The sequence below is a fragment of the Podarcis liolepis genome, assembly GCF_965112155.1.
Source record: "Podarcis liolepis genome assembly, chromosome: 1".
Classification (NCBI taxonomy): Eukaryota; Metazoa; Chordata; class Lepidosauria; order Squamata; family Lacertidae; genus Podarcis; species Podarcis liolepis.
Window position 1 is genome coordinate 138637129 of NC_139554.1, and position 27074 is coordinate 138664202.

At 44.0% G+C, this 27074-nt stretch overlaps 2 protein-coding genes and 1 long non-coding RNA gene across 6 annotated transcripts in view; 1 reads left to right on the plus strand and 2 right to left on the minus strand.

The window, feature by feature from the left end:
* CPS1 (carbamoyl-phosphate synthase 1) overlaps positions 1-7241 on the minus strand; it is a 187398-nt gene extending 180157 nt beyond the window's left edge. Inside the window, exon 1 of the mRNA XM_083471970.1 lies at positions 7101-7241. The gene's annotated coding sequence lies outside the window, so the exon portion shown is untranslated. The remainder of the gene's footprint in view (positions 1-7100) is intronic.
* On the plus strand, positions 182-27074 carry LANCL1 (LanC like glutathione S-transferase 1). Of its 4 annotated transcripts, XM_083474320.1 has the most exons (10): positions 6028-6397; positions 6642-6742; positions 10687-10804; positions 17094-17301; positions 21219-21354; positions 21877-22023; positions 22505-22687; positions 23157-23333; positions 24202-24274; positions 24974-27074. In XM_083474320.1, exons 2-10 carry the CDS (start codon positions 6662-6664, stop codon positions 25048-25050), a joined length of 1200 nt encoding a protein of 399 aa, XP_083330446.1. In that variant the 5' UTR covers positions 6028-6397; positions 6642-6661; the 3' UTR covers positions 25051-27074. The 4 variants fall into 4 exon arrangements, with proteins under 4 accessions (XP_083330448.1, XP_083330446.1, XP_083330447.1 ...); XM_083474322.1 differs by lacking the exons at positions 6028-6397; positions 6642-6742 and adding an exon at positions 182-277; XM_083474321.1 differs by having other exon boundaries at positions 6395-6742; positions 10687-10906.
* On the minus strand, positions 20808-21212 carry LOC310693640. The gene is made up of 2 exons (XR_014519286.1): positions 21091-21212; positions 20808-21060 (listed from the first exon to the last, which is right to left on the minus strand). It is a non-coding gene; the product is annotated as an uncharacterized lncRNA (long non-coding RNA).

Below are 27074 nucleotides of genomic sequence, written 5' to 3' on the forward strand. Positions count from 1 at the left end.
AGGCTCTTCTTATTTTCATATCTTCTCTCGTGCCAATTGGAAAAATATAAATATTGGAAAAATACGGCAACTGAGGTTTTAAAGGAGAATTATGATTTGTAGGCTCCATTGGGTAGGTGTAACAGAACAGAAACTATCTGCATGAAAAGGCTGACAAGCAAAGAGCAAATTGGCCAGCATTCCGTGGCAGTTGGGTCATGCTGGCTAGGTGTGGTCAAGGGCTCCTTTGCCAAGATCTTTTTCAACTGGCTGCTGCTGCATCAACACCAAGAAATAGGTAAGTGACAACATACTGTGAATTAAAGTGGCTGTCCCTCAATGGAGTTTAACCACCCTTGTAGCCACAGCATAAGGATGGATTTTTCTCTTGCTCTTTCAGCATCTATTTTAAGGTGTGGAGCACTAATCCCTACTGGTTAAGGGTGGGAACCAAGATGGGTTCATTTTGATTGTGGATGAATTAGTCCAGGGAAAAATTATGAGATCACCATATATATTGTGCTGTGCACATATGGTGAGTGGGTTGGAGAGAAAGAAGAAGATTTGAAGTAGCATTTTCACCAGTTTGGTATACTTGAGAGGCAAATAAGAAAGACTTGGAAAAAAGGGGAGGGCTGTGGATTTACATTGGGGTATGTGAGGATAAATCCCTTGTACCATGTGAAGACAGCTGATCCGTTTAAGATCTGGTAAAGATGAAGAAAGGGTTATATTCAACTGTGTCATACTTGGCATTGATTTCTACTTAAATCAATGGATTTTAGTTAGTCATGTCATGATGTGATATCAGTTCACCTGGTTTTAAATGAGATCTTCATTTGATTCAAGGACAATCCATGGCAACTAAATGCAACACGTGCCACATCACTTGCATGCACATATTGTACAATGGATAGGGAAAAAAATTCTGCCTTAGCCACAGTGGGCCCAAACAGTTGGAGAAAGTATGGGATTTTGGAACTGCACAGGTGCAGTCAGTACTGTGACTCACAAAAGATAAATATATTACAGCTCCCTCCCTCCGTGTGTGAGGGGGGGGTGCTTCCACATTACACATTTATTGTGGAATTGTTGCACTTTGTTCACTCGCCATTTACTGGGCAGCTATATGGTGCCATCATCAAATTGTTGACCACCTGTGCTTTCCTTGTGTGCTTGTCATCTGTTGTGAAAGAACAGCATTGTGGCACAAAACCGGCAGATATAAAATGCCCTAGCTCTACTCTTTGGTCTTTTAAACCAGGTGTGTTTTTGAAGCGTGCTGTGATGTATTGTCAAGTGTCAAATGTTCTTTTTAGGGGAGCCCTCAAAACCCCAGAGCACTTTCTTACTTCCAAGTCTGCCTAGAAGATTCCTAATCTCCGAAAGATTTAGGGATCCCTCTCATCACAGGCTTTAGCTCTGTTAATAATCTGATTCTATTTTGCTGGTGTGCCATTGGGCTTTTTCACCCAGAACGACCCAAACCTCCTTCTTTGCACTCTTTAGTCCTTTTAGCTCTCTTATAGGTGTTTCCTGAATTATGCACCTCCCTGGGTTCTATCCCAAATGCCTGTTTGTTTTCTTCTCCCACCTCCTTCCACTGTTTTTGTGCCATCTCCACCCCCCTGCCACTATCATCACTTTGCCACACCTCCACTTTGACCTTTCCAGTGAGTGTCATTTATTTCTGTATTCTTGTTTTCTAGCAATTAATGCTAGATGGGATTTTTAAACAAACACATTTGTGTAATACTGTGTAGAAGTAATAATTATTTTTTTATACTGTGTAGAAGTAATAATTATTTTTAAAAATATATTGTTTTCAAGAAACAAAACCCTGACCTTCTGGTCACTACCATTGTTGCAGCATTGCTTGTTTGCCCCTAAAAGTCTTTCTAACATTTTAAAGTGTTTGGCACTTTAAAGGCAAATCTTTACTCATTGTTGTTAAATAATGACATCATTGGTTCTTCTTTTCTTAAAATGACTGATTTTTAAAAATGGGATGGGAAATAGTGCGCTCAGAGAATTTTATCTTTCCCATCCATATAGCCATGTTATACCCACAAGTGCAACAGAACAAGGCATTGTGAAAAAGTACTATACTTGAAGAGTGTGGAAAGTCACTTGTAATTCTGGTTGCAGCTTACAGAACAACAATGTCTGGGTACTGCTAGGAGCCAGCTGTCTCTTGATACCTGGATATCACACTCAGCTGAGTTGAAATATTAGATAAAAAAGGAATGAGTGAAAAAAGAGACATGTAGGGCATAAATGGCTTGAGGCGGCACCATTTTCCCCATATCTAATGCTTCAAAACCAAGACAATTCAGAAGAGCTTCAGTGCTGAATACACCACCACTTGAAACAGAGGGTTGCATTCCAAGTTTCTCATACTTGCAGCTGAGTCATTGAAATTAGGAACATTGGCACCTGCCTTATACCAAGCCAGAGCAATGGTCCATCTAGCCCACTATTATCCACTGCTAGCACGTTTGCAAAGCTAAGCAGGGTTTGGTATGGTTTCAGATTGGATGGGGGGACCGTGTGTTGAGATTCCTGCATTAGAGGGGGTTGGACTAGATGACCCTCAGGGTCCCTTCCAACTCTACCATTCTTTGATTCTATGATTCTACTCAAACTGGTAGTGGCTGTCTAGGGTTTCAGGCAGGAGTCTTTCCCCAGCCCCACCTGGAAACACTAGGGATCAAACTCGATACCTTCCAACATGCAAAGCAGGTGCTACAGTCTTTCCCCTAATTTAGCTACAGTAATATCTCTGGTTACCAACCGTCCTCCTTACTCACGTTTCGGGTTATGAGCTCCGCTAACCCGGAAGTAGATGCTCCTGGTTGCAAACTTTGCCTCGAGATGCGAGCAGAAGTCACGTGCCAGAGGTGCACGTGCAGCGGGAGGCCCCATTAGCGAAAGTGAGCCTCAGGTTAAGAACGGTTTCGAGTTGAGAACGGACCTCTGGAATGAATTAAGTTCGTAGCCAGAGGTACCACTGTATTGGACTAACTTAGGTCCATTTATTTCAATGGGTTTACTCTGAGTAGAACTTAGTCGGATACAATCCAGAATCAGTTGATTTATTCTGCTTTTGTCAGATCACATCTGGAATACTGTGTCCAGTTCTTGGTGCCGTAAATGTGGACTCTCCTTTAGTGGAGGTTGGATGGCCATCTGTCATGTATGATCTAGTTCAGATTCCCGCATTGCAGGGGGTTGGACTAGATGACCTTTGGAGTTCCTTCCAACTCTACAGTTCTATAGTTCTATGATTCTACCACCTCACACATGACTGAGAACCCTCTGACAGACATCATTCTGAGTGCCCCTTAACAGCTAGCACAGCAGTCTTATCTTGGCACCGAGGTTCTGGCAGCTGTCCCAGTTTCAGGCAGCTACACTGGATCTGCTCCAGGAAGTGCGTACGCAATCTCTTTGAAAATACCAATAATGCACATCCAGCTTTAATCCAAGTACATGACATGGAAGGTTATTTGTATAAATCAGCAGCAGAGCTGAAGTATAGTGATCTGAGCTCAACAACTGCAGAAGAGCAAATGCCCAGGACATTTTTAACCTCAGCCAGAGCAGTTGAGGTTCTAAACCAGGGTGATCCAAATAGCAGCGCTCAAAATAAAGTGATGCTAGTTAATAATATAGAATCATAGAACTGAAGAGCAAGAAGAGACCCTGGGGGTCATCTAGTCCATCCCCCTGCAATGCAGGGATCTCAACTAAAGCATCAGTGGCAGATGGCCAGCCAACCTCTAACCTCCAGTGAAGGAGAGTCCACAGTTATGTGCTCCTAAACTGGTTCAGTCATCTTTTATTTCTGCCAGAATAATTGAGCTTTTGTGAAATTTGCTCCAGAGAAGTGGTGAAGGGAGAAACTATGTAATATAGTAAGAAACTGTGAATATATGCACGAGGTAAGTGTATATGGGGTGGTTTATCTGAGCAGAGATCTTGAAAATGTGGCACATAGCTGCACAGGGCACAGAAACAATGATCCTCATCACCAAAGCGATTTTCAAACATTCTCTTCAATTCTACAGCTCATGGAACACCAATAGCCAACATAGCAGACTGCACAAGGCTCCAATGTACACAGTGTCACACCAATCTACACATGAAACCATTCCCTCCTTCCCGTTTCTCTGAGAGAAAACACTGCTGAACACATACGGGCAATGGGAATTATCCATTGCAAGTTGAATATTCCCTGAAGGAGAAAAGAACAGGGCAGCCTTTATTTACCTGAGTTCCTTGTGTGTACTGAAGGAGTGATTCTTAGAAAACAACAATCCTACAGCCTGTTTTCTTCAGTTTTATATACAGCTTCAGACCAGGCCAAAGGAAGAGCTCTCCTTCCACTTAGCATGCTATTCCTCAGATCTGATAGATCTCTGATGTGTGCTGAGGAAACAATATAAGCTAAATACTACTTCAACCTTCGGGCCTGAGATGGAAAAAATTCCAGTTGAATTATTTTCTGAGCAATCCCCAGGTAGCCCACAGGGCCTGCCAGTGAACCAGGGGTGGGCCAGTTTTAGGGGTTTGGGTTTTTTACTTCCTGGTCACTTGTCAGAAAACTGTGTGTAAAAGCCATAATTTTGGATTGGTTGCCAGGTTTTATTTTAGCTTTCTGTAAAACTGTCATGGTTTGAGAAAAAAATCACCAGCAGGAATTTTACTTGCTGCATAAATCCATTCAAATACAGTAAACAGCCCATATCACTGAGCTCAGCCCAGGATGACATTTCACAAGCTATGAGAGTAAGAGACTGCAGGTACTCTGCAGCGCTCTCTTTCTCTCTTTCCATACAGACACGCACAAATTATACTGAGCCAAGTGTGGCAGGATGGGTGGCGCTGGACTGGTAGGGGCCGTTATGAAGTTTCTTCATTCACCTGCTTCCATGCACAGGTTCTTCATTCCATACTGGAAGCATAAGCTGAGCCCACTCTATGTACCAGCTCCAGCCACAGCCAGTCAACAGAAAGGGTTTGCTACAAGGTCTGCTCCTGAGGCCGTCCACCAGGCTCTTTCCCCAGCCGGACCCAGGCTTACAGGTAGAATGGTAACAGAAACAAGATAGACTGCACTCTTCCGGGGGAGACCTTTCCTGGGCCAGCAGGCAGCTCAGATAAAATGTCACTGCTTCTGATCTTATAGTGGGGCTTGGGTATGGTGCAACCAGCCCCATCCCCAAGCCCAACAGACAGAAGCTCACACCAGCAGAAATATCCCCCACCAACCAAAGTCCATTTGCCTGCCAAAAGGCAGCCTGGCAGGCAGATTAGGACCTGACAGGCATAACCTTTAAAAGGGATGGGGCATGTCATAGGCTGCTGGATCACATCCTCCAAAGCCTGCTTGGAACCTGATTGTGCCACACAAGAACACGACACACACAATGGACTGATATCCATCTGGAAAATCAAGCCAGCTGCTAGGGCCCCTTTGGCCCCCTCAGTAAAATATTTGAGGGGGCTGCCCCCCCCAGTTGATGGACACAGACATTCAAATGGTGTATGGGCACCACATCTTGTGATCCATTCCCATATGTACAATGGGCCTCCCCCCCCCATATTTTATTCAAGTTGGCGCCCCGACCACCACGTGTGTTCTAGCACCAGGTTATATGGGCTGGAGTGGGTTTGTTATCCCACTGTAACTGCATAGTCCTCTCCACATGTAAACTCAGAAATAAGGCTGTGACTCCCTGGTAAGCAGGGCCATGTTATTTCACACCTCCCAGAAGAACCCAAAATTTGCTAACTTCAATTTTCCAAAAACAGATGTCTTGTAGAAAAAATGAAAAGCACAAAACACTGGAACTGCTAACTGTAGTTTAAATGGCAAGAATACAACAATATTTGATTGTGTACAAAATCTTGGATTGTCTGCACACAAACCATTTTTAATAATCTTGTGAAGTGCCATGTTAGAATTTAAGTCTCTTAAATATCTCAAGTCAAAATCTCACTTTGGGCGTCATTTCCTTGGTCGAGCCCCGCTCGCGCCCCCCCCCCCCCCCAGTTCTGCCATCCCTTTGCTGAGGGAAAAGACAAGGTGGCAGGCCCAGCATTTGGCCCAGGGCGGCGGGCCGAGCCTCTTCTGCTCGGGGGAAGCCTGGCGGGCTTCGCGGGGCCTCAGGCTTCCGAGCCGGGGGCGGGGAGGCGGGCGGGAGCCTGCGACCAACCACCGCAGCCAAGGAGCTTCCCTCAGCCTGCCGCGCTCCGTGGCGGCCTTCGGGTGCCGAGCTGCCAGCTTCCGTTTTCGCGGCGCCTGTCGTTTTAAGAGGCCGGGTCGGGGCGGCGGAGACGCGCGAGCTGTGGCGCGGCGATTGGGCCGGAGAGGCGCTTCGGCGCGGGGGCGTCGTCTCCGGGCGGGCGCGGGGTGAGAGCGGGGCTCCCGGCGGGAGGGGCAGCGCGGCCTCCGGGTCCCCCCCCATGGCAGCGCGGCGGCTCTCCGGCTGCTCCGCGCCAGCAGCGGCGGCCTTCCTGCTGCGCAGAGCGGTTTCCAGAGCGGGGCCCGAGGCTCGTCCGTCCGCCGGTGCGCCGCCGCCGCCGCCGTGGCCTCGCTGCGCCGAGACCTAGACATACACGTGTGTGGCTTTGTGTCTTTCTGTCTTCCCTGGCAGGTTCGCTGGCTGCTGCCGCCATGGCCCAGAGGGCCTTCCCGAATCCTTTCGCGGACTATGACAAATCCTTGGCCGCGGGATACTTCGACTCTGCGGGGAGGGTGAGTTTTGGTGGTGCTTTAAAGCTTCGCTTCTTACAGTATCTGTGGCGGGAAAGAAGGTGGAAGAAGTGGGTTGTGTGATGCTTGAGAGGGCCACAGAATTGTCAAGTTGGAAGGGGCCCCCAGGGTCTTCTAGTCCAGCCCCCTTGCAGTGCAGCAGGATCTTGCCCAACGCTGTGCAACACTTCCATTCAGGATTAGCAATAATCGACCTGATCTAATCCTGAAGCCTCTTTGGTTGTCTTATTTTGAATACTGCCCCCTCAGATAGTAATTTCTAACCACCTCACTTTTTGTTTCATCAATAGAGTCACAAGGTGCTTGGTTTCTAACTAGAAATGGAAACCTGTTATTTTACCTTCCAGAACCACCTGCCCTGTCCTCAGGGCTGACCCAGCATGAAGCAAGGTGAGGTGGCTGCCTGGGCGGCAGGACCCACCAGGGCAGCAGATCCAGCCTCCCGGGAATGGCTGCTGGTGCCTCGGAGGCTGGCTCTTCTGCCCCCTGAGCATCCGCCATGCTGGCCTCCCGGCGAATAGGAGGAGCTGCTTGTCTCCCCCCACCCTCGTTCTCAGGGTAGATTTTCACTCCCCTCTTCTTCCTTGTTGTTGGGAAGGGGTGCCATTTTCTGGTTTTCCTCAGGTGCCATCATGTCTTGAGCTGGCCCTGCCTGTCCTCCACCACCACCATTCGGTTCCTCTCTCAAAAGTACCGGTGCTGATCACTCCATTACGGATCCACTAGTGAGGGGGAAATGTGTGTCCCTTAGGGACTGGCAGGCAAGAGTTTTCAAGCTGCTAGGAGGTTTTGCACGTCAAGAAGAAAGGCTCTGTCAGATGCATGAGTTAAGCTCAAAAGACCTCTTTGGCTAAATGAAGCTAAATCTTAGCCTTGGCTCCTGGATCAGAGAAATGGTGTGCTTTAATAGTTCTAAAGGGGTGAAATTAATAAAGACACAAAGGCATCGGGGAAAAAGAAACTAGGTTACCTGCTGAGTCTCAACACTGAGGATTGGAGCCACTGACTTGATTGCTCTTTAAAGACTAGGAGTGGTGGGTTTGAACTATTCCTCCTGCCCCGTAAGTATGTCGGCATGTGCCAACCTGTATGTGTGCACGTGTTTGCTTACAACGAAAAGGAGGAGTCAAAGGGAAAGTTCTGGTTTCCCAGTGAAGTGCTCAAAGCCCCTTTATCTAAGCCAGGCTTCCTCAACCTCCAAATGTTTTTGGCCTACAACTCCCATGACCCCTAGCTAGCAGCACCAGTGGTAAGGGATGCTGGGAACTGTAGTCTCAAAACATCTGGCCGAGGTTGAGGAAGCCTGATCTAAGCCAAGCCGGTTTTATTCTCGTTTTAGAACAAGCCACCATACAATTTCAGTGGAAAGGTCATCTAATCATTTAGCTTCACACTAAGCATTAATCTTGAGAATGAAGAGGCCTCCCTACATATATTGCTTATTCCTTAATGAATTTGAGATTAGGAGCATGGTTTCCATTTTACTACAACTGCTGAAAAGCTAAGATGAAAAGAATGAATTACCTTCAGAGAAAGGTGTGGCATGAGAACTTGTCCAATAAGCTAGAAATTTTAATTGTTCCGTCACTGCCCCTGGGCATGACACTCTGCATCACCGCTTCAAATTTCCCATAGAGGGGGGGAAATTGCCATAGGATTTTTGGCCAGGGTAGTGAATGTTTATAACAACACTTGGGAAAAAATGTGCTGTGCTGAGTGCCTGTGATGCTCATGAATCTGAACGTAAAGAGAATAATATATTTGTTTTTACAGCATTGCTCTGCTGTTCAGAATGGCACTTCTTCCTTTTTAATATCATATCTCTCAAAATAATAACTTTTAGGACATTCTGTTGTCACAACAGTGAGGTAGTCTATATTATGATATTATCAGGATTATTGCAAACAAATGCAATGTAATGCAAGCATTTATTTTTAGGCCTTTTGTGCATGGACCAGCCATTAATTTGAAATTCATATTAGCTGAATTTGAGGCTCCTTACAGGTTGCCTGCATATGATTCCTAATAAAAGTCCTGTTCAAACACGCACACACAAACATAGTGCATACTTTCTCCTGTGTCAGTAACGCCTTCCAACTGATGGCATTATGCAGGACTTGCTCAGACTGCTCAGTGGTTCCATCATAAGTTTAGTGCTTGGGGTGGGGGGCGGGGACTGTTAAACTGAATGGACTCGCCAAAGATTTTTGGAACTGTTAGCTTGGGTCTCTAGCAGGCAGGAGCTACAGCAGTGACCCATCCAATCTTCAAATTTCTCATCAGTATTATTTAATTGACACCACTTCACTTTTGCAACAGATACATAGATGCTTCAGTGGGGAAGGGCTGAGAGGATCACTCCATTGGGACAGATTGTTCTTAAGGAGTTTTACCAAGTTTTACCAAGTCATTCTGCAAAATTCTGCAAAGTCAGAATTTATTTATATTTTGTTAAAGCGAAAAGGAATAAACAAAATGTTATAGTTCGAGTAGTAAACTTCTGCAGCTCGACAAACCACAGCAAAAGAATAATAATAATATCTTGATTAATGCTTGCCTTATTCAAAAGTGAAATCATTACTTAGCACATTTTCAGAAAGTATGATTAAAAGCAGAATAACTGAGTACAGATGTTCAAAAAATTGTGATATGAATGTGATGGGTCGGCTGTGTTTCACCACATATCTGCTCTTATAAAACAGGGGAATCTTTGTCTCAAAAACTACATGTGGGTGAGTGGAGATGAATTCTCCCCAACTGCCTCCTCCAACCCCCATCACTTCAAGCACTCCCCGCCCCCCCCACCTGCCTCCAGTGCCAGAACTGAACCAAACTGGGAGTCATGTGGGAGAAAGATCAGCCATCCTCTTCCACAAGTATAAAGTAGAGCCCTCCCACTCCCAGCTTTATATGTGGAAAAAGAAAAAGGAACAAACTGCCCCATCATATCAGTTTGGCCCTAGCGACTAATCTTTCAGGAGTTCCTTTCTGTGTTAAGTTCAGCAGTGTGGAAACTCCATCATTGCTGTTTCCTGGAAGTTGGAGATTCCAGTGTTCTTAAGCAGTGAAAGAAGGAGCCACAGAACCTTGGCCATTGCTTACTTGGCATGTAAACGCCACCATACATACGGTTCTCGTCTTTCAAAGTTTTGCGGTGTAGCAATCTCTTTCCAGGACCCTGAGTATCAGAACCATTAGACACAGCAGCACAGAGACGTCATTTTTTGCTACAGTGAACATTTAAAGTGTGCAGGGGAGGCACATTTCCTGATACAGTTAGGGAAATGCAGTGGACTTGGCATAGGGCTTGGCTGACGCCCCCTGGCACCCTTGACTATGCTTACGACAGCAAACACCGGTGTATCCCACAATGTCCCGCGCAGCAACTTAACTTGCAGTAGATATGTGGCGAGTCAGCGCAGACCGTCAAACAGCATTGTAATGTACTATTCCCATACTTTTTTGTCAAACTGCAGTCAACTAGCAGAATCTACTGTTTAGAATTTGAGTAGGCTAGAGGGTCCCCTGAGGGTATAACACAGCAGTGCTATAGCCTAAAGGTAATAAAGGCATGGATAACCAGGTTACCATTGGGGGAGAGAATATGGCTTTCAATATTTATGTCTGGGTTCTTAATCGTAGTTATTTGGACAAAAGCTTCATTGAAATCAGTGGGGCTTTACTCCCAAGTGAACGAGTTTAGGTATGGAGTGATCGTGAGTAGGGCTTTTCTCGTCTCTCTCTAATTATTGCTGCCTGAGTAATAAGCTCTTTATTTTCTCGAGGTTGCTGAAAGAGACCCAGCTTTCTTTAAAAAGTGCTGAGCGTTTTAAAGCGCTTATCCCGCTATGCTGTTTTGCTGCAACTTGATAAGCCGCAGTGTGTCTGCTGAGGCATAACAACAGTATTTCTCTTAACACTCACAGCTGACTCCGGAGTTCACTCAGCACCTGAACAATAAGATCAGGGAGCTTCTGCAGCAGATGGAAAGGGGCCTGAAGTCTGCGGACCCCAGGGACTGCACTGGCTACACCGGCTGGGCAGGTAGGGTGGTGGCACCTGAAAACGTGTGAATGAAATACATTTGCCACTCAGAGAAAAACGTGATCTTAGGCCAAAGAGCAGCTGAGGGACACATCCTGCAGGGTAAGAAACTCAGATTTATAAGGTAATTGCCAAATGGCACTATAAAACTATGTTACGGTCGCCAGCAGAATGTCTAGGTGCCATTCCCCTCCCCCCCCACAGATTTATTTCTGTTTTTCATTTCATTTCTATACAGTGAGGGGGGAAAGTATTTGATCCCCTGTTGGGGATCAAATACTTTCCCCCTCGCTGTACTTCTGTGTGCAGAGTGGCTTTCTTACCCTCAGGAAACTGTGGCTAGGATTGCAGCTCAAGCATGCACCTTTTGTTGCGAAGGTTTTTAAGCCAATAACTGTTAGGAAACAAATCACATTTAATCTGCAGGGCAGAGTTCACACACACCAACAGCCCATGGCTTAATAAAGCACAACTTTATAAAACCTGGCTTAGCTTTGTGTGAATCAGGTGTCTTGGTTTGGCCTTGTAACAAAAAGTCCCAGGTTGGCATTCATATCAAGGTGCTAATAAAGCCTAGGAATTGGAGCTATTGCTCAGTTAAGGATAACTCAGTACATGCAAATTTATGCAGCTATAATTGGTTAATTGACTATGTATTTGGGAAGAGTTGTTTGTTCACAGAGCATTTGGACATCTCTTATGATATCATGACCACATTTTGCCTAGATGGGTCTCGAGATTCATGAGCCTTTTTTTGCCTATTAATACAGTTGGATGCCATTTTGAATCAAGATGGTGGACTGGACCTTTTCAAACTGCCCTGATTTTACTCACTGGTTTCAAAACTATATAGTTTTTGGGGGGTGGGGGATGTGTCTTATGATTCCTGAGCAATGCTGACTACAAGGCTGCTAGTTATAAATAAAACCGTAGTTGGGGAGATTTGTAAATATATGTACTAATTTTTTTCTTTTAAAAACATTCATCTGCCAGGCATTTTTAAAAATCTGGTTGTTGTTTTTTAATCAATTAAACTGATCAGTAGACAAAAATGTGCAGCCTTCTGGTTTATTGTGGTTTAGTGTGAATCTGGTCTAGTGTTGGGACATGGTGCCCGATCACTCCGACTTTGCTCCTCCTCCTGTGAGCAGTTGAGTTTGGCTACCTGTGATGTATGAATTCAGGATTGTGATTTGTTGATAGCTAATAAGCCAAGGTCCAAAAGTCAACGGCAAACCTTGGTTTAGGGCTGGGTAGGAACCTTGACTTGGCAGAAACAAACCACGATCCTGCCTTGACGTCTTTTGAAACTGAGCTTAATTGCAGCTTCCTGAATTATTATTCCATGTCTTATCATGAGAAGCAAATGTGCGATTGGGGAGGCATTTATTTACTGCAGGCATCAATTGTAGTGGGAGAAGTGGCTTTGCCACCAGAGAGGCAGAATTGAACTTGAATGGGGCAGAGAAGTGCCTCAACGCTGCTGCTGCTGCTGCTGCTGCTGCTGCTTGATTCTCTGCTTGTGAATTCTAAACTCACAGGTTTGCCTAACATGTTTGGAATTGAGAGTGAGTCTCTGAAGGATTTCCTCTGGGTCACAGCCAGGGAACTGGAATGTGTTGCTGTTCCAGGGCTTGCCTGCTCCCCACACAGCCCACCCAATCCTATTTTTGTTAATTTATTCAGTGTGGTTTCAGGTTATAAGAAATTAATCGGGCCAAGGCAACAGCATTCCATCTTAATTGCTTCTGTGGGAAAGGCTTGTTGAGCATCTCCTCATGTAGATAATCTCCTGGCAATCCGAAATCAATTGGCGCTTGTGTGGCAGCTAATAAGAGATGTTGGGAAGGAATGGTCATGGCTCTTTTCCTCACAATTCCTCCTCTGTAAAAGGGAACTGGCTGAGACATGGTGGCAGTGATTTGGCATATGCTGGCGCTGGGCTTCGGAAGCATGTTTTCCTCTGATTGAGTCTTGTCATTAGGCTGCTACCCAGTGCCACCCCCTTTCCTTCACAGATACGGTTTCTGTTACCATCCTTTCAGTGGATGGATGTTCCTTAGCCTCTTCTGGGATCCTATCCCACAGTGGCGTGGCGTGAATTTTTTGTAGGGAACAGTTAGGGCCAGAGGCACCGGCATGTGAGGGCGATGTGTTGCACATGTGAGCATCACGCCTCCTTCCCTAAGCTGGGCAGAAGCTTCCTGGGCCTTGGGAAGGAGGCACCAGGCTTTTAATACTCTAATTTACCAGGAACATTTAGGAGACTGGCCAAGTCACCCTAGTCCACTGATCACACGCTACTGCTCTCCCATCCTCTGATGGATGGTAGAGGCACTGATCAGGTATTCCTCCCTGCTCCCAAGTCCCAGCATGCACTGCATGTGTTGGAAAAGAGCAATTGACAGACCAAAGGTGGATGGGAGCAACTTGCATCACCTGGTCTGTGCTGAGGGCCTTGGCTTTCTGCCTTCAGCCCCTTAACTGGCACAGCAGAAGGTGGTGCTGTTATAGAGTGTTGTGGGAATGGTTTTCACCTGTTAAAGCGCCTGGCTTGCACACTATATTTGCCACACGAAAGTAGGCCCATCTTGCCACATGAGACGCTGCTTTTTTAGAATATTGGTTAGAAAGCTTCCTCCCCAACAGGTAGGGAAAGCTGGACCAGTGAATTCATTTACTGTTTTGTGCCTTTGTCCTTTGATGCTAATTTTCCATGCTCTTCCCCTCCATCTCATATCTTGCCTTGATACAGATGCTTGAAATACCTGAAATTTAAAAGCATGTTGACTATGGTACAAAATTGTTGTTTTACAAAGGATTGTGTCTGATTCTTGCATTTCGTTGGCAGCAGCATACTTTCTGTGAAGATCAGGAATTAGTTCTTGAATCCAATATTGGACTGGATCACTTTTTATCTGTAAAGCAACAAGCTGAACAGCTACTTAAAGCAATCTAAATATTTACATGCCAAGTTGTTTCTTATGCAGTGTCTGCTGCCAAAATAAGATTGCATGTGGCAAATCCTATTTGCATCTTAAATGAAAATCTGTTTGGTGTCTTATTTAAGTGGATATCTTTATCCGCAGCACAACTTCTTTTGGCATAATATTAAATTATGGTTGTATTGTTTTGGTATTGAGTTATTTTGTACATTCCTTTTGTATTTGTTATGTTTTGGTTTAAAAGCTTTTTATTAAAACAACTATACACAAAAAAAGGATGTCACAGTTGGGCAAATCCTTTTGTGAAGCTCTTACTGTGTGGAAACATCTAGTGGAGTTCCTTCTGCATGTTATATTCCATGCCAGTGTTTGACAGGGAGTCTGGCCTGTTTAAATACAAGAGAGGGGCACGTTCAGAGGAAGTGTAACCCCATCAAGAGCAGGCGAACTCCCATCCATCTGGTCTAGGGAACCGCCCACTAACAGTGCCTCAGTCTTATCTGGACTGAGCTTCAGTTTGTTGGCTCTCGTTCAGTCCATTACCAAGGCAAGACAAAGGTCCACCACATCCACTGCCTCACCTGCCCATGAGACAGAGAGCTGTGTGTTATCAGCATATTACTGACACCGTACTCCAAAACTCCAGATGACCCCACTCAGCAGTTTCATGTAGGTGTTAAACAGCACAGGGGATAAAATTGAACCCTGAGAAACCCACCTTGCAGGTTCCTTGGGGCCGAAGAGCACTCCCCAAGCATCACCCTCTGGGAACGCCCACACAAGTAGGACTGGAACCACCACAGAGCAGAGCCATCCACCTCCCACTTGGACAGCTGCTCCAGAAGGATACCAAGGTTGAAGGTATCGAAAGCAGCTGAGAGGCCATGGAGAATTAAAGGGACACATTTCCCCTGTCTCTCTCCTGATAGAGGTCATTATGCAGGGCAACCAAAGCAGTTTCTATGCTAAAACTGGTCCTAAACCCCAATTGAAATGGATCTTGAAAATCAGTTTCCTCCAAGGGTACCTGGATCTGGTCCATAACCACCTGCTCAAGAAGCTTGCCCAAGAAGGGAAGACTAGCAACTGGCTGGTAGCTACTTGGATTTTTTGAATCCAGGGAGGGTTTCTTGAGGAGTTGTTTTATCACTGCCTCCTTCAAGCAGCCAGAGACCATCCCCTCTCATAGACAGGCATTAATTGCCTCCCTGGCTCAGCCAGCTGTTCCCTCCCTGTTAGCTTTTGTCAGCCGAGAAGAGCAAGCATCCAAAACACAAGTGGTTGACCTGACTGATCCAAGCACTTTGTCCACTTCCTCAAGCCTCACTAACTGATATAAAGATCAGCAGAGCATTAATAGCAAAGAAAATTTTTAAGAGTCCAGAGGGGCAGCTCCAACACTTCTACGCCAGGCAGTTCAGAGTTATTGTCGCCAGTTCACCCAGTCTTTAAAAGATGAGCAATTGCAATGACATTATCGCCAGGTCTTCCTTTAGGCGCAAGAAAAAAGTACTGACTGTTGAGATACTTTCCTCAGTGGCAATTTTGTGTTGCCAGGGCTAGCATCTGCTCAGCTGCCGGTGGACCTTCTGTCTGTCAAGGACTCAGTGCTGCAGTGTTTTGCTGTACCAAACTCTAGAAAGGTGGCTGGCTGCCTGCCAGCATAAGGTTTTCCCTTCTTAAAAACAGCTTCAGGTGCACACCTTTGCAGACATGACTGATAGTAGCATACATCTGAGCTGCCCTCATTGGAAATACTAACACTGAAACTGCCTACAGAGCGGACAAGGTTATTAACTTTAGCAAGAAATGGAAATTTGCCCTTAATATACATGCTGAATTGAATTGTCTGTGGTGTGAAGCTTTGGAAATTACCCATGCAAAATGAGAAAATGATCTAAATTTAAAACGATCCCCTGTATATTGAAAGGTAATTTTGAAGGCTGTTCTTCTTTTTCCTTTTTCTTTTCTGCACTGAAATCTGAAGACATTGGCTCTATTAATTTAGGCTTAAATACAGAGACCTGTGTCATCTTAAAAATGGTTAATGAGATGGAAAGCACGATGCTAGGGATAAAATGAGAATTCTGGAGTTGATGCAAGCCGCTGGCTCTTACTGGATTCACTGAGGGTGGTTCACTGTATGTTCAGCTCATGATTAAACCACACTGGTCCAAGCACTGCTTGAATTTGTTTTTAGATTTCTACATTACTATTTAAATAACTAAAGGAGCTTAGCTTATTTGGGGCCTTAGCAGCTCCTCCTTCTCCAGTATGGCTGCTGTCAAAAGAGGAATGTTGTCTGGACACCCTCAGAAATACTGCCTTGTTAACTATTTCCATTTATAATGTATATAGCACTTTCATAATTGCTTTGTGCCTAATAGGAAAACTAAGTGCTTATGAAGCATTCTAAAGGTATTCAAAGGCCTTCCAGTATGTTAATCTTACTGTAATCCTTACAACAGTCCTGTACATTGGATGTGTTCATGTGTGATGCCGACATCGTTAAAAGAAGCGCAGCTTAGTAAGCCAACAACAAACCTCAGCTTCAGATCGAGATTTGCTTGCAATAGGCAAACCACAATTAAGCAACTAGGCAGCGTTCATACATAACGCTGAGCCATGGTATAATGAACTATAGTTTAGCATTATGTGTGAACCAGGCCATGGTGAGTTCCTGGAAGAAGTAATACTTGAACTGTAGGCTTCCTGATTCAGCTCAGTCTTTGTCCACTTTACCAAACCAGCTCTTTTTACAGTCCTGCACCTCCTTATCCTTGCCACAATCTTATGAGCTAGTCTTTTGATGGTGGTTTCTTGTCCTACAGTGCAGAACTAGAGCTAGAAATGTGACTTGATGAAGCTGACGTTTGAAACTGATGAGAAGCTTCAAAAGTGTGTGTGGTGATGGTGCAGGAGACTGAGGTTCCAGTTCAAAGTAGAAAAGTGGTTGTGTCTAAAGTAATGTTCTGAGAACCTCAGCAATTGTCAGTTTCCACAAAAACTACATGCACAAGGAATGTCAGAAATGACACAGCTGTAGGCATTACACCAGGGAATTACCACAAAATGCATATCTATTTCTCCATTTTTATTTTTTATTTTTGAAAGACACGACAGCAAATGTTTACAGTCTCACTGGACAATGCTCGCATTCACCTAAATGCATTTCTGTATTTCCAGACGCTCTCTGGATAAATCTGCAATTGTCAGCATGCCCACGTGGGTGTCAACAATTGCTGCATTTCTGATCTGCAGCAGGGCATAATTGCTGAAATAGATATTAAAATGTTACACAACATCAGAGTTAACTTGGGTTAACTTCTTTAATCTCTTTGCAGGCATTGCTTTGCTATACTTACATCTGTATAATGTCTATGGAGACCCATCCTTCCTCCAGATGGCCCAGGAATATGTCAAGAAGAGCCTGAGCTGCCTGACAAAGCGATCCATCACCTTCTTGTGTGGGGATGCTGGACCTCTGGCAGTGGCTGCTGTGGTATTCCACAAGCTGCAGAACGACAAGCAAGCAGAAGATTGCATTGCCCGGTAATGCCTGAAGGGTATTTCAGCTGATATTCCTCACCACACTAGGATTTATCATCTCAGCCAGGGTAAACTGTAATATCTAGAAAGGAGAAGGCAGTCAAAGAGGTCACTCAAATACAGTTTCCATGAAAACACAATAACATTTAGGGAGTTCTCCATTCAGTATGCAATACCCATTACTTCAGCCTCAATAAAAGCCAGTGCTTTCTGTTGCCACTGTAACTGATATTGACGTAAATTTGGAAAGGGCTGTTAATACACTGCAAAACATTTTGCATTATTTATTTTGACCAAATGGTTTGTCAGGGAAGTGTTGCAAAAGTCACAAATCATATCCATGTCTAACTTTGCAGTTTACTGGGATTTTACTCCCAAGTAAGTGTATAGTATTGCAGCCCAAAGCATCTCTGTCCTAGGTGTGTTCCATCAGGTATATTTTTATTTACTTGCCGTACTTGTATGCTGTGTTTCTGCTAATTCATTCAGCGAAGTGTACAGTTTTAAATAGTGGCATGCAATCTAACAGACACAACATGAGAAGAAAAAAGGCTGGAGAGAGCAAATTCACCCACTGGTTCTTAAATCATGTTACATAAATGTTTATGACTGGGTGGAATGAGCACTTAGAGACAGTTTAGGCAGCTGGTCTCAGATGGACGTTGCTGCCTCGTCTCTGCATCTTAGATAGCTTATTACGTGTTTTACTGGTATAAATGTACGTATCACTTCAGGTGAACCAGGAGTATGAGAAGAAGAGCCTTGGCGTCGGCTACACATCTTGGCCACAGCCCACCTAATAGAGTTAGGGCACAACGCTCCGTCATACTATCAGGACTTGCATAAAAGCCATTGATATGAATAGAAAATACACCCTTGCTATTCTTCATCAGTTATGCTACTGACTTTGACCGGTATCATTATAGTTCATTTTGTAATTAGAGCTACTTTAAACTTTTTTTCCATTTGGGCAACATATGATGTGCATTGCATGTCATCTTTATATATTCCCCATGTTTGTATTTCCTGTTTTATTCTTATCCACATGGATTTCAATATTCCCTGCTGCTTCCCATTTGTCATGTTGTGATTCTGCATATTTCATGTTGTTTTCCGGATGTGGCTCTGGCGTTTACAAAAGGCATGGGCCTGTTATCACTAGAGATAGAAACACATTCTCCATAATAAGAATATTCACTCCAACGCAATCCCACTCTTTGTTTCATTTTGGAAATTACCGGTACTCCTTTATTCCTTCCACACTTAACCTCAGTTGTGCTACAGAGTGGGAATTTAGTGTAATCCCACACTGCCATCTCCTGGTATCGTGAGGGTAAGCAGCCATATATCATCATAGTGTTGGGAAGGGAGCATAAGAGTCCCTTTGGGGAAAGGATGTCTAAAGCATCCTGAACTGGCAGTTGTCAAATATGCATTCTCTTTATTTACTTTTAATGCTTTTATATAGCTGCTCTATAGCAGGAGATTAAAACCTCAAAGGAAGGAGCAACCACGGAACATCTTGATGTGTCGTGCTTTGACATGCTTTCTTGCTTTCGATCCTAAGCATATTTCTTCATCATGGATCTTTTTGCAGCTTGTCCTGTCTCCATCTTCTCCCAACCCTCTGGAGTTTTGCTCCTGTTAGTGGTTGTTCTATTATGTGTCAGAAAACTGCTCCCATGGCCCATTACAGTCCACTTTATGCCATCCTCGTACATGATTTTGACTCATTTCTTCTCTGAATCCTTACTGGTGTGGATGTGACCATAACATCTAGCATGTGCTTCATTTGAGCCACCAGCTAGTGCCAAGTATATTGTTAGGAAATACTTCTTACACCTAGCACATAATTATTTTGTTAGATGGAATCCATGTGCACATTTGCCTCTCTTAAAAATAGACGGTGGGATTTTTGTCTCTTCATTTTAAGGCCTAGTTTACATTAATCCTGCTGGAATTTCATTTTTTCCTGAAATGTATTGAGATGCTATAAAAGGAAGTATGTTGGAAACTATGATAAATTCATGTGCTCTCACTGGTGGTTTCTCTTGCCACTGGGCCATATTGAGCAGTCAATGGGGAAGCCTGTCTTTTGGTCAAAAACAGTTCTGGAAGGTCTACCTGAAGGAGTCCCTTGTTTGTTTGTGTGCATTTGCCCTTTCCCCTTATATCTACACTAAAGGCCACTTCAGATTTGACTTTTAGTTAGTATAGCCATACATGTCAGAGTGATGTTTCACATGTAATTGGCATACAAGTAATGCACATTTACTTGGTCAAGATTAGCATGGTGATTAAGATTTAGGCCTTATGATCAAATACAGCTGTTAACTTAGAAGACTTCTTTTTTCATTGCTTATTTTGTCAGTTGAAGAGTTCTGTTTATTTTTAAAATCTCTCTCCGTGGGGAATCCCTTTTATCCTCCTGATAATTTCATGTATATTGCAGTTCTGTTTCCTTTTCAAGTTACTGGGACTAGCACTAACATTTACATCCGCCTTCCCCAACCAGGAATTTTCAGAGACACCGAGGAGCATTACATTCCCCCCCTCCCCCCCCCTTTGTACAAACTAGTCATAACACAGGCCTTGTTCTCACTGAGGTAGTAAATTTGTGTGCACACTGTACCACTTCAGGTTGCATCGGGGTTGGGGCACATGACTGAGTGCTCCTCTAGACAAAAATATCAGCGTGCATAGAAAACAACTGTGTCAGAAAAAGGGTGACAAACTTTGTGGTGTGCCTTTTTTTTTTTAAAGGAAGTCATTTAGTCTGAAGTGATACAGCCCAGACACGGGTATACTCGTCTTTGGCCAGAGAGCCCGTAATTGTTCTCATCCTTAACCTAAGCAGATTATCATCAGCATTTTCAGTTTTCAGTAGCCCTTGGCCCCAGCCAAGCTGATGAAGGGATGCTTGTTCCCCCCCACTCCTTCTGTTGCTACAACTACGCAGAATGCTCCTCTGACTACTATATGCTAAGGGAGTAAATAGGGCTAGAGAAAGATTTGTTTCCTTCATGCCTCCCTAGAAGCATTTTGGGAAGAAAGGACTGGACCAGGTGGACTGTTGGTCTGAGCCAGCAGGCGGTAGGTTAAAACCACCACCATCAAGGAGTGCAGTAGAAATCAGAGCTGGTAAAAACAAAATCATGCTGATTGTCAAAGGACAGATGTTCTCCATTTGCCCTGCTTTGCTGAGGTTCCTTTCCAGCTTTCTCTTAAATCTGCTGAAGCAGCACCAAGAAGGGAAAATACGAACTGCTGCAACCACTTTTTTGGAACAAGGGCTGTTGTCGCTGAGTAAGGAGGGAGGGCCACTTTTCTTTATATCTCACTGTCAGGTACAACAGGAAGAAGCAATACTTTGAGAATTAATTTGCATCTTGAATGATTGGGCTACAGAGCTGGAGAGTTAAACTTAAGGCTGCAGAGGTATCCTCAGCCTTGGTTCAGGAGTGGTTAACAAATGTTTTAATCAACTTTTAAGAAGGTTTTTTTTTGGGGGGGGGTGTCTCTCTTCAAGCCCTGCTCCCTTACTGTGCCGCTGTAGCTAGGAGTGATCTCCTAGCCTTATTCTATTTCAGAATGCCAAATGGCAGGCAGCAAAGCTATCCCCCACACCAAAAAAAAATCTGCTGGCTTTGTCATTGGGAGCACAGCTCCAGAAACTAAAGTCAAAAATAGCCCTGAAGTTTTGATTTTATACTTTATTCACTTGTGATTTGGGGAGAAATTATCATGCAAACAGTATCAGTGCTTAGTGGGTAGAATTCCGGATTTACAAACAAAGAGGAGTAACAAACTTTGTTGTTTAGAATTGTACCCACAAATTGAAAAATGTGTATATCACTGAATTTGTACATGCTGTGTGTGTGTGTTTTAAGATGTATAAGTCTCATGTTTTATCTTTCAAGCTTGCTTCATCTGCCCAAGCTTGACCCTCGGGTCCCTGACGAGATGCTCTATGGACGTATGGGGTACTTGTATGCTTTGCTATTTGTGAACAAACAATTTGGAGAGGAAAAGATTCCTCAAAGCCATATTCAACAGGTACTGTGCCCATTTCCTCTTCCACCTTAAACTATTTAAACTATTTATCTTCTCTGCCTCCTGGGCGGGGGAGTCCTGTTATACAAGCAGAAATCCTTGTGCATCTGATGGGATGCAGTAGTTGAATGCTACGCACACTTAGTCCATACTTTTGGGTGCCCTGTGCCTGGAAAACACAGGTCCAGGCGGTTTCCTCCTTGCTCCACTCCTTTCCCAGAGAAAACCCACTCCTTAGCTCTAAATCAGAACAAACACCAGTGTGCGGAAAACACGATTGCTGTTTGCTCCAACTGAGTGCTAAAGAGTCTTCCCACCCCAAGAAAGTGATGGGGCCTGAGGGAGTGTGGATAAGACCGTGACAAACAAAATTTCAAAGCATCCATTTCAGAACAGTAGTCACTTGAGAAAAGCAGAAATAATTGACTGCTTTTCTAAACTGAAAGCTTCAGAATGTTGCCATTGGCCACTTCAGTTTGTTTGTTTGTTTTTGTCATCCACCATTTATTTCTGATTTTTCTGCAGGTCTGTGAGGCAGTCATGGCATCTGGCGAGAACCTAGCCAAGAGACGGAACTTCACAGCTAAGAGCCCCCTGATGTATGAATGGTACCAGGAATATTATGTAGGAGCTGCTCATGGCCTAGCAGGGATCTATTACTATCTCATGCAGGTGAGAGGCATCCTTCAGAGTGGAGGAGGTCCACTTGTCTGTACTGTATGAAACTTCTGATTGATTGATTGATTGATTTGTATACCACCCTTCATCTGAAGATCACAGGGCAGTTCTCTACATAAAAATACAAAATAGAAACACGAAAGATATAATAAAAACAAAAGAAAACCATAACCCCCCAAACCCCACATTTAAATGGACATAGGATGTTTATCAGCTAAAGGACTAGTTGAAGAGGAACATTTTCTCCTGGTGCCTTGAGGTGCGGGGTGAGCCTCCCTGAGGAGAGCATTCCCCAAATAGGGAGCCACGGCGGGGGTGGGGAGCATTTTCATGTTGCTAACCTCCAGACTTCTTGTTTTGCCCCAGAGACAGAAAATGAGATAAGACACAAAGTTAGCATATTTGATGCATTGAAAGCTGGCTGAATCAGTGCTTCATCTGTGATTTAACATGGTGCTTATCTTTTATCTCTCAGCCTGGCCTTGGAGTGAGTCAGGCAAAGCTGCACAATGTGGTCAAGCCCAGTGTGGATTACGTCTGCCAGCTGAAGTTCCCCTCGGGCAATTACCCGCCATGCATTGAAGATAAGAGAGACCTGCTGGTCCATTGGTGCCACGGTGCTCCTGGCGTTATCTACATGCTCCTTCAGGCCTATAAGGTAAGCAGGAGGCTTTGCCAAAATGAGATGGGCAATAACAGTAAGGAAACCTAACAAGTTTCCCCCCCTGCTTACAAGGAGATTATAATATTTAAATGCAATAACTCCTCTGCCCCCTTCTGAAATGGAAATTAGACTTTTACAAATGATTCCTGAAGACGTCCTTGTCATGCATCCTGAATGCGGGACATTCTTATTGCTCAGAGTTGGCCATGTGTCCTGTTCTGTGGCGACTGACTAATGGTGACAGCCAGTTGTGACTTAAATAATGGCCATGTTCCTTCCATTTATCACTCCAAAAGTCTTTGAAGGTAAGGCAAAGTCACTGTGTTCTTGTCCAAGTTTGTGTGTGAGAGAGAGAGAGGCCACTCCTTGATAAAAGAGCTAATTGGCAAAAGTATGCCTGAGTTCTCCCTGTTCCAGTCTCGGATGATGACGCCGCAGGGCAAAACGCTTCTTGTCTCCGCAGGTGTTTGGCGAACAGAAGTACCTCAGCGATGCCTTGCAGTGTGCTGAAGTGATTTGGCAGTGGGGGTTGCTGAAGAAAGGTTACGGGCTGTGTCACGGTACAGCTGGCAATGCATATGCGTTCCTGACTCTTTACAACCTCACTCAAGACATGAAATATCTCTACAGAGCCTGCAAGGTGTGACACACACACACACACACACACGAACTTCGTTTGGGATGAGCATGTTTTCTTTTGAGGTAGTCGTCAAAAGCAATTTTTGGATAAAGAAAAGGGCATGCTAACATCCTGAGAAGAAACTAAGCTGTATCCACTAACTGAAGGTTGATCCTAGCACATGACAAAATCATTTGTGATCAGCCTTCAAATGCCAGCCTGCTAAGGACTCGGGGAGATCCTCAACTTTAGTCATACTTGGAATAGATCCATTAAAATCAATGTACTTAAGTCCCTTGATTTCAGTGAATCTATTCTGAGTATGACAGATGTTTGATATCACTCCTGGGATGTGGAATACTTTTCTTTTTTTAAAGGCTTGTCTGCATTTTGAAAAGAGCTCACAGGCTGCCCCAAATGAAGATTATTTGTTGCCTCTGGATCATGAGCTCTGAGCTTCGGGGTTTTCCCCAGACTTAGGAAATCATGAAATGTGATAATAATTGGAAAGTTGGCCTTCACCTGCTGCAAAACTTCTGTGCGCAAGGTGCTTCTATTAATGAGTCACTCATATATAGGTCACAGTAATTAAAAGTACATGACCTGTTTTTCTAAAATGCTTGATATGATGATACTTTAAGTGTAGCAGTAGCTGTGTGAAAAATACGATGTCCCTGTTCCATGTTTCTCTTCCTGCCACCTTTGGCAGATCTGTGGAGATCTATGTCTAATGCTACTCCGCCTCACATCTTTCAGTCCCAGTATTTAATTTGTCCCAGGGCTCACTGGCGTATCAGAGGCATTCTGCTGATTATATAACCCCTGATTATACAGAGGTACTTAAATGCAGGATTGTGCCTTAGTCTTCTTAACTTTTCTCTTTTCTTAGTTTGCAGAATGGTGTTTGAGTTATGGGCAGCATGGTTGTCGGACACCAGACACTCCATTTTCTCTCTTTGAAGGTAATCATTGTTAAGCTTGTTCCTCCTTAACAATTTTCAGGTGTGAATGTATCTACTCCACAGTTCTCCCAGCCCAGAATTCGGCATCGGCTCACTAGAGCATGTGGTTGAAAGTAAGCACATGTGGGGCCTGGTCAGATCAGCTGAAGCACTGTCATTCGGAGCTTATACTGAAAAGGAAAACACTGTAGAGCAGGCATCCCCAGCCTTCGGCCCTCCAGATGTTTTGGACTACAATTCCCATCATCCCTGACCACTGGTCCTGTTAGCTAGGGATCATGGGAGTTGTAGGCCAAAACATCTGGAGGGCCACAGGTTGGGGGTGCCTGCTGTAGAGGAAGTTAAGTTTGTTACGTCTAGCTGTGGTAGGCCTGGCTTCCCTTGTTCCAGAACTTTGGGCTGAAGCCCCCCATAGCTCAGCTGGATCTGCAGGTTGTCCTTGACATCCAGGGATCTGGGATCCTGCTCCACTTGGATTGCCACTCGCATTGGCTTTCAGAACCATTGATCGGCTAACTCTCCAGGATCCAAACAAACTTCTAAAGACTTTGCAGGGATTATTTGGCTGCCACCAGGCTCAGTAAAGAACCACAGAAACCAATTCTGCAGGGTCCGTTGCGTATGCTGCTCTAGAGCTAAGGAAACACCACATTCCTTATGCTGTAAGTAATTGCTATTCTATGTCTTTTGCCTCCTCAGGAATGGCTGGAACAATATATTTTCTTGCTGACCTGCTGGTACCAGCCAAGGCCAGGTTCCCAGCTTTTGAACTGTAAATTCCATCCCAGCATGAAGCTTGTTGCACTTCATATCTTTGGAAAAGGCAGATTAAATAGATTTCATCTCATATCTTGGCTAACATGGGAAAATCTTTGGGGTTTATCAGTATTTTACATTCTTTTCAGTGTCCAATCTGCTTTTAAAAGTTACTAGCCGTTTTATTATGTGCATTGTTTAGGTTTACAGGTAAGGAACAGGGTTTTAAAGCTGGCAAATGCACTATATTTTGTTGGAGTATTTTTTTAAAAAAAAACCTTGCTATTTTATGTATCTTATTTTGAGGAAGGGAGGCTTTTCCCATTATGAATATATCTTTCTCAGTTTTAATGATAAGGGTGCAACTTGGTTAATGTTTTGGAAATATAGAAGGGATAAAATATATGGAGCCCAGTTGTTTGTTGTGTGTGTGTGTTATCCCTTCTATCTTTCAAATTACATAACATGTAAGAAATAAGGAGGGGAAAATACAGTTGGAATTAAACATACAGAGAAAAAAGGAGGTGTAAATTGGGGTTGTTGCATTCATAATCTTCAAGAATAATTATTAATATTGGAGGGTAATAACATTTATTTCCTGCTCCCCCTTGTGTTAAGAGGTATTGTCCTCAGGGTCTTGTGATACTCTCATTTTCAAGCTGGAACCTTGGTGGGGGGTTTTAAGTAGCTACAGCTACAGGACAAGTTGTTCTTGAATAGCAGCAGTGCTTACTTATGACGTTCTTCAATATCTCTGCAAAGGCTTGTAGCTATGACAGGAATGTACCAAAGTCTCGTCGTTCCACTTTTAAGCAAAGGTTCTGTTTACTGCTGCTTGCTTCATCAGCACCCAGTGCATAAGCTTATAACCCCTTGAAGTGATAATGCAGTTTCTTCAGTGAATGCTTTGAGATCTGTGGCAACCTAGTCTAACAAAGACATCGTGCATTTGCACGTGTTACCTCATGTATTTTTCAATCTGCAACAGATTGGAACTAATTTGCATCCTCTATAGCGCATCAGTGTGCTACCAGATCTTTGTGAAAAGGGATATCTAAACCGTAATTTTGTGTCGGACTGCAACGTGGCATAAGCTTGACTTAATAGTAGATTCTCAAAGTATTCTTAAAAGTGGAAAGTACCCGTATGAAGTCAGGTAGGCAGCAAACCTCAACTGATCTGGGGCTGTGTAAGTGATATGGAAAGCTCAATTTCAGGTTCTGCTTCAGAGGATGACTAGATAGTTGGTCTCGGGGTCCTGGAAAATGCCCAGAGTGCCTGCTGCGCTATTGCTGCTACTATGTTCCCTTTGTCCAGCATACCCAATATATGATCAGATTTAGCCTAAAGCATTTCTAGGTTTGCATGTCCCAATTCTCCGAGGTTAGGGGGACCCACTGAGGGGGCCTTGCCTGAGAGCCCCAAAATCCTGGAGTCAGCCCTGGTAAGTGTCACTGATAGCTGACTGCTTGGCTCCTTCCAGTTGATTGTTGGAAGCGACTGACAACTCTGTAGTCTTCCCCATCCCATGTCAACATAAATTACTAGGTTTTCCAGTGTATATTATAATGGAGCAGCTTAAAAATACTTTCAGAGGAGCAGCAGCCAAAGGTTGATTGGGATCTGCTAGTAGATTTGCTGTAGATAAGTAAGTAGATAAGTTTTAATAATAGTTCTTTAATAATAGTAGCAACAAAACAAAACAACTTTTCCCATCTAACTTAATCTGCTGAAATGAAGAAAGCTAACCAGGAGCATTAAAAGACTATGAGCTAACTCTAAGGACAGATCTTTTGTGTCTGCCTCTGGGGTGTAGATTTTTTGGGTTCTAGCAGAAATACAAAGTAGATCTGAAAAACCTGAAGTTTACCCTGTCCTGTTTTAGACCAGTTGTTCTGAAGACGTTGCCATCTCATTGACTTTCAGGCAAAGCATTTCCACGCTGGTGTGGACAATTAAATTGAAGCCTTTTAAACACAATGAAGCTAATTTGCCTGTTGCCAGATGTCACAGTTGTCGCAATTAAAACCACTTTGGACCAGTA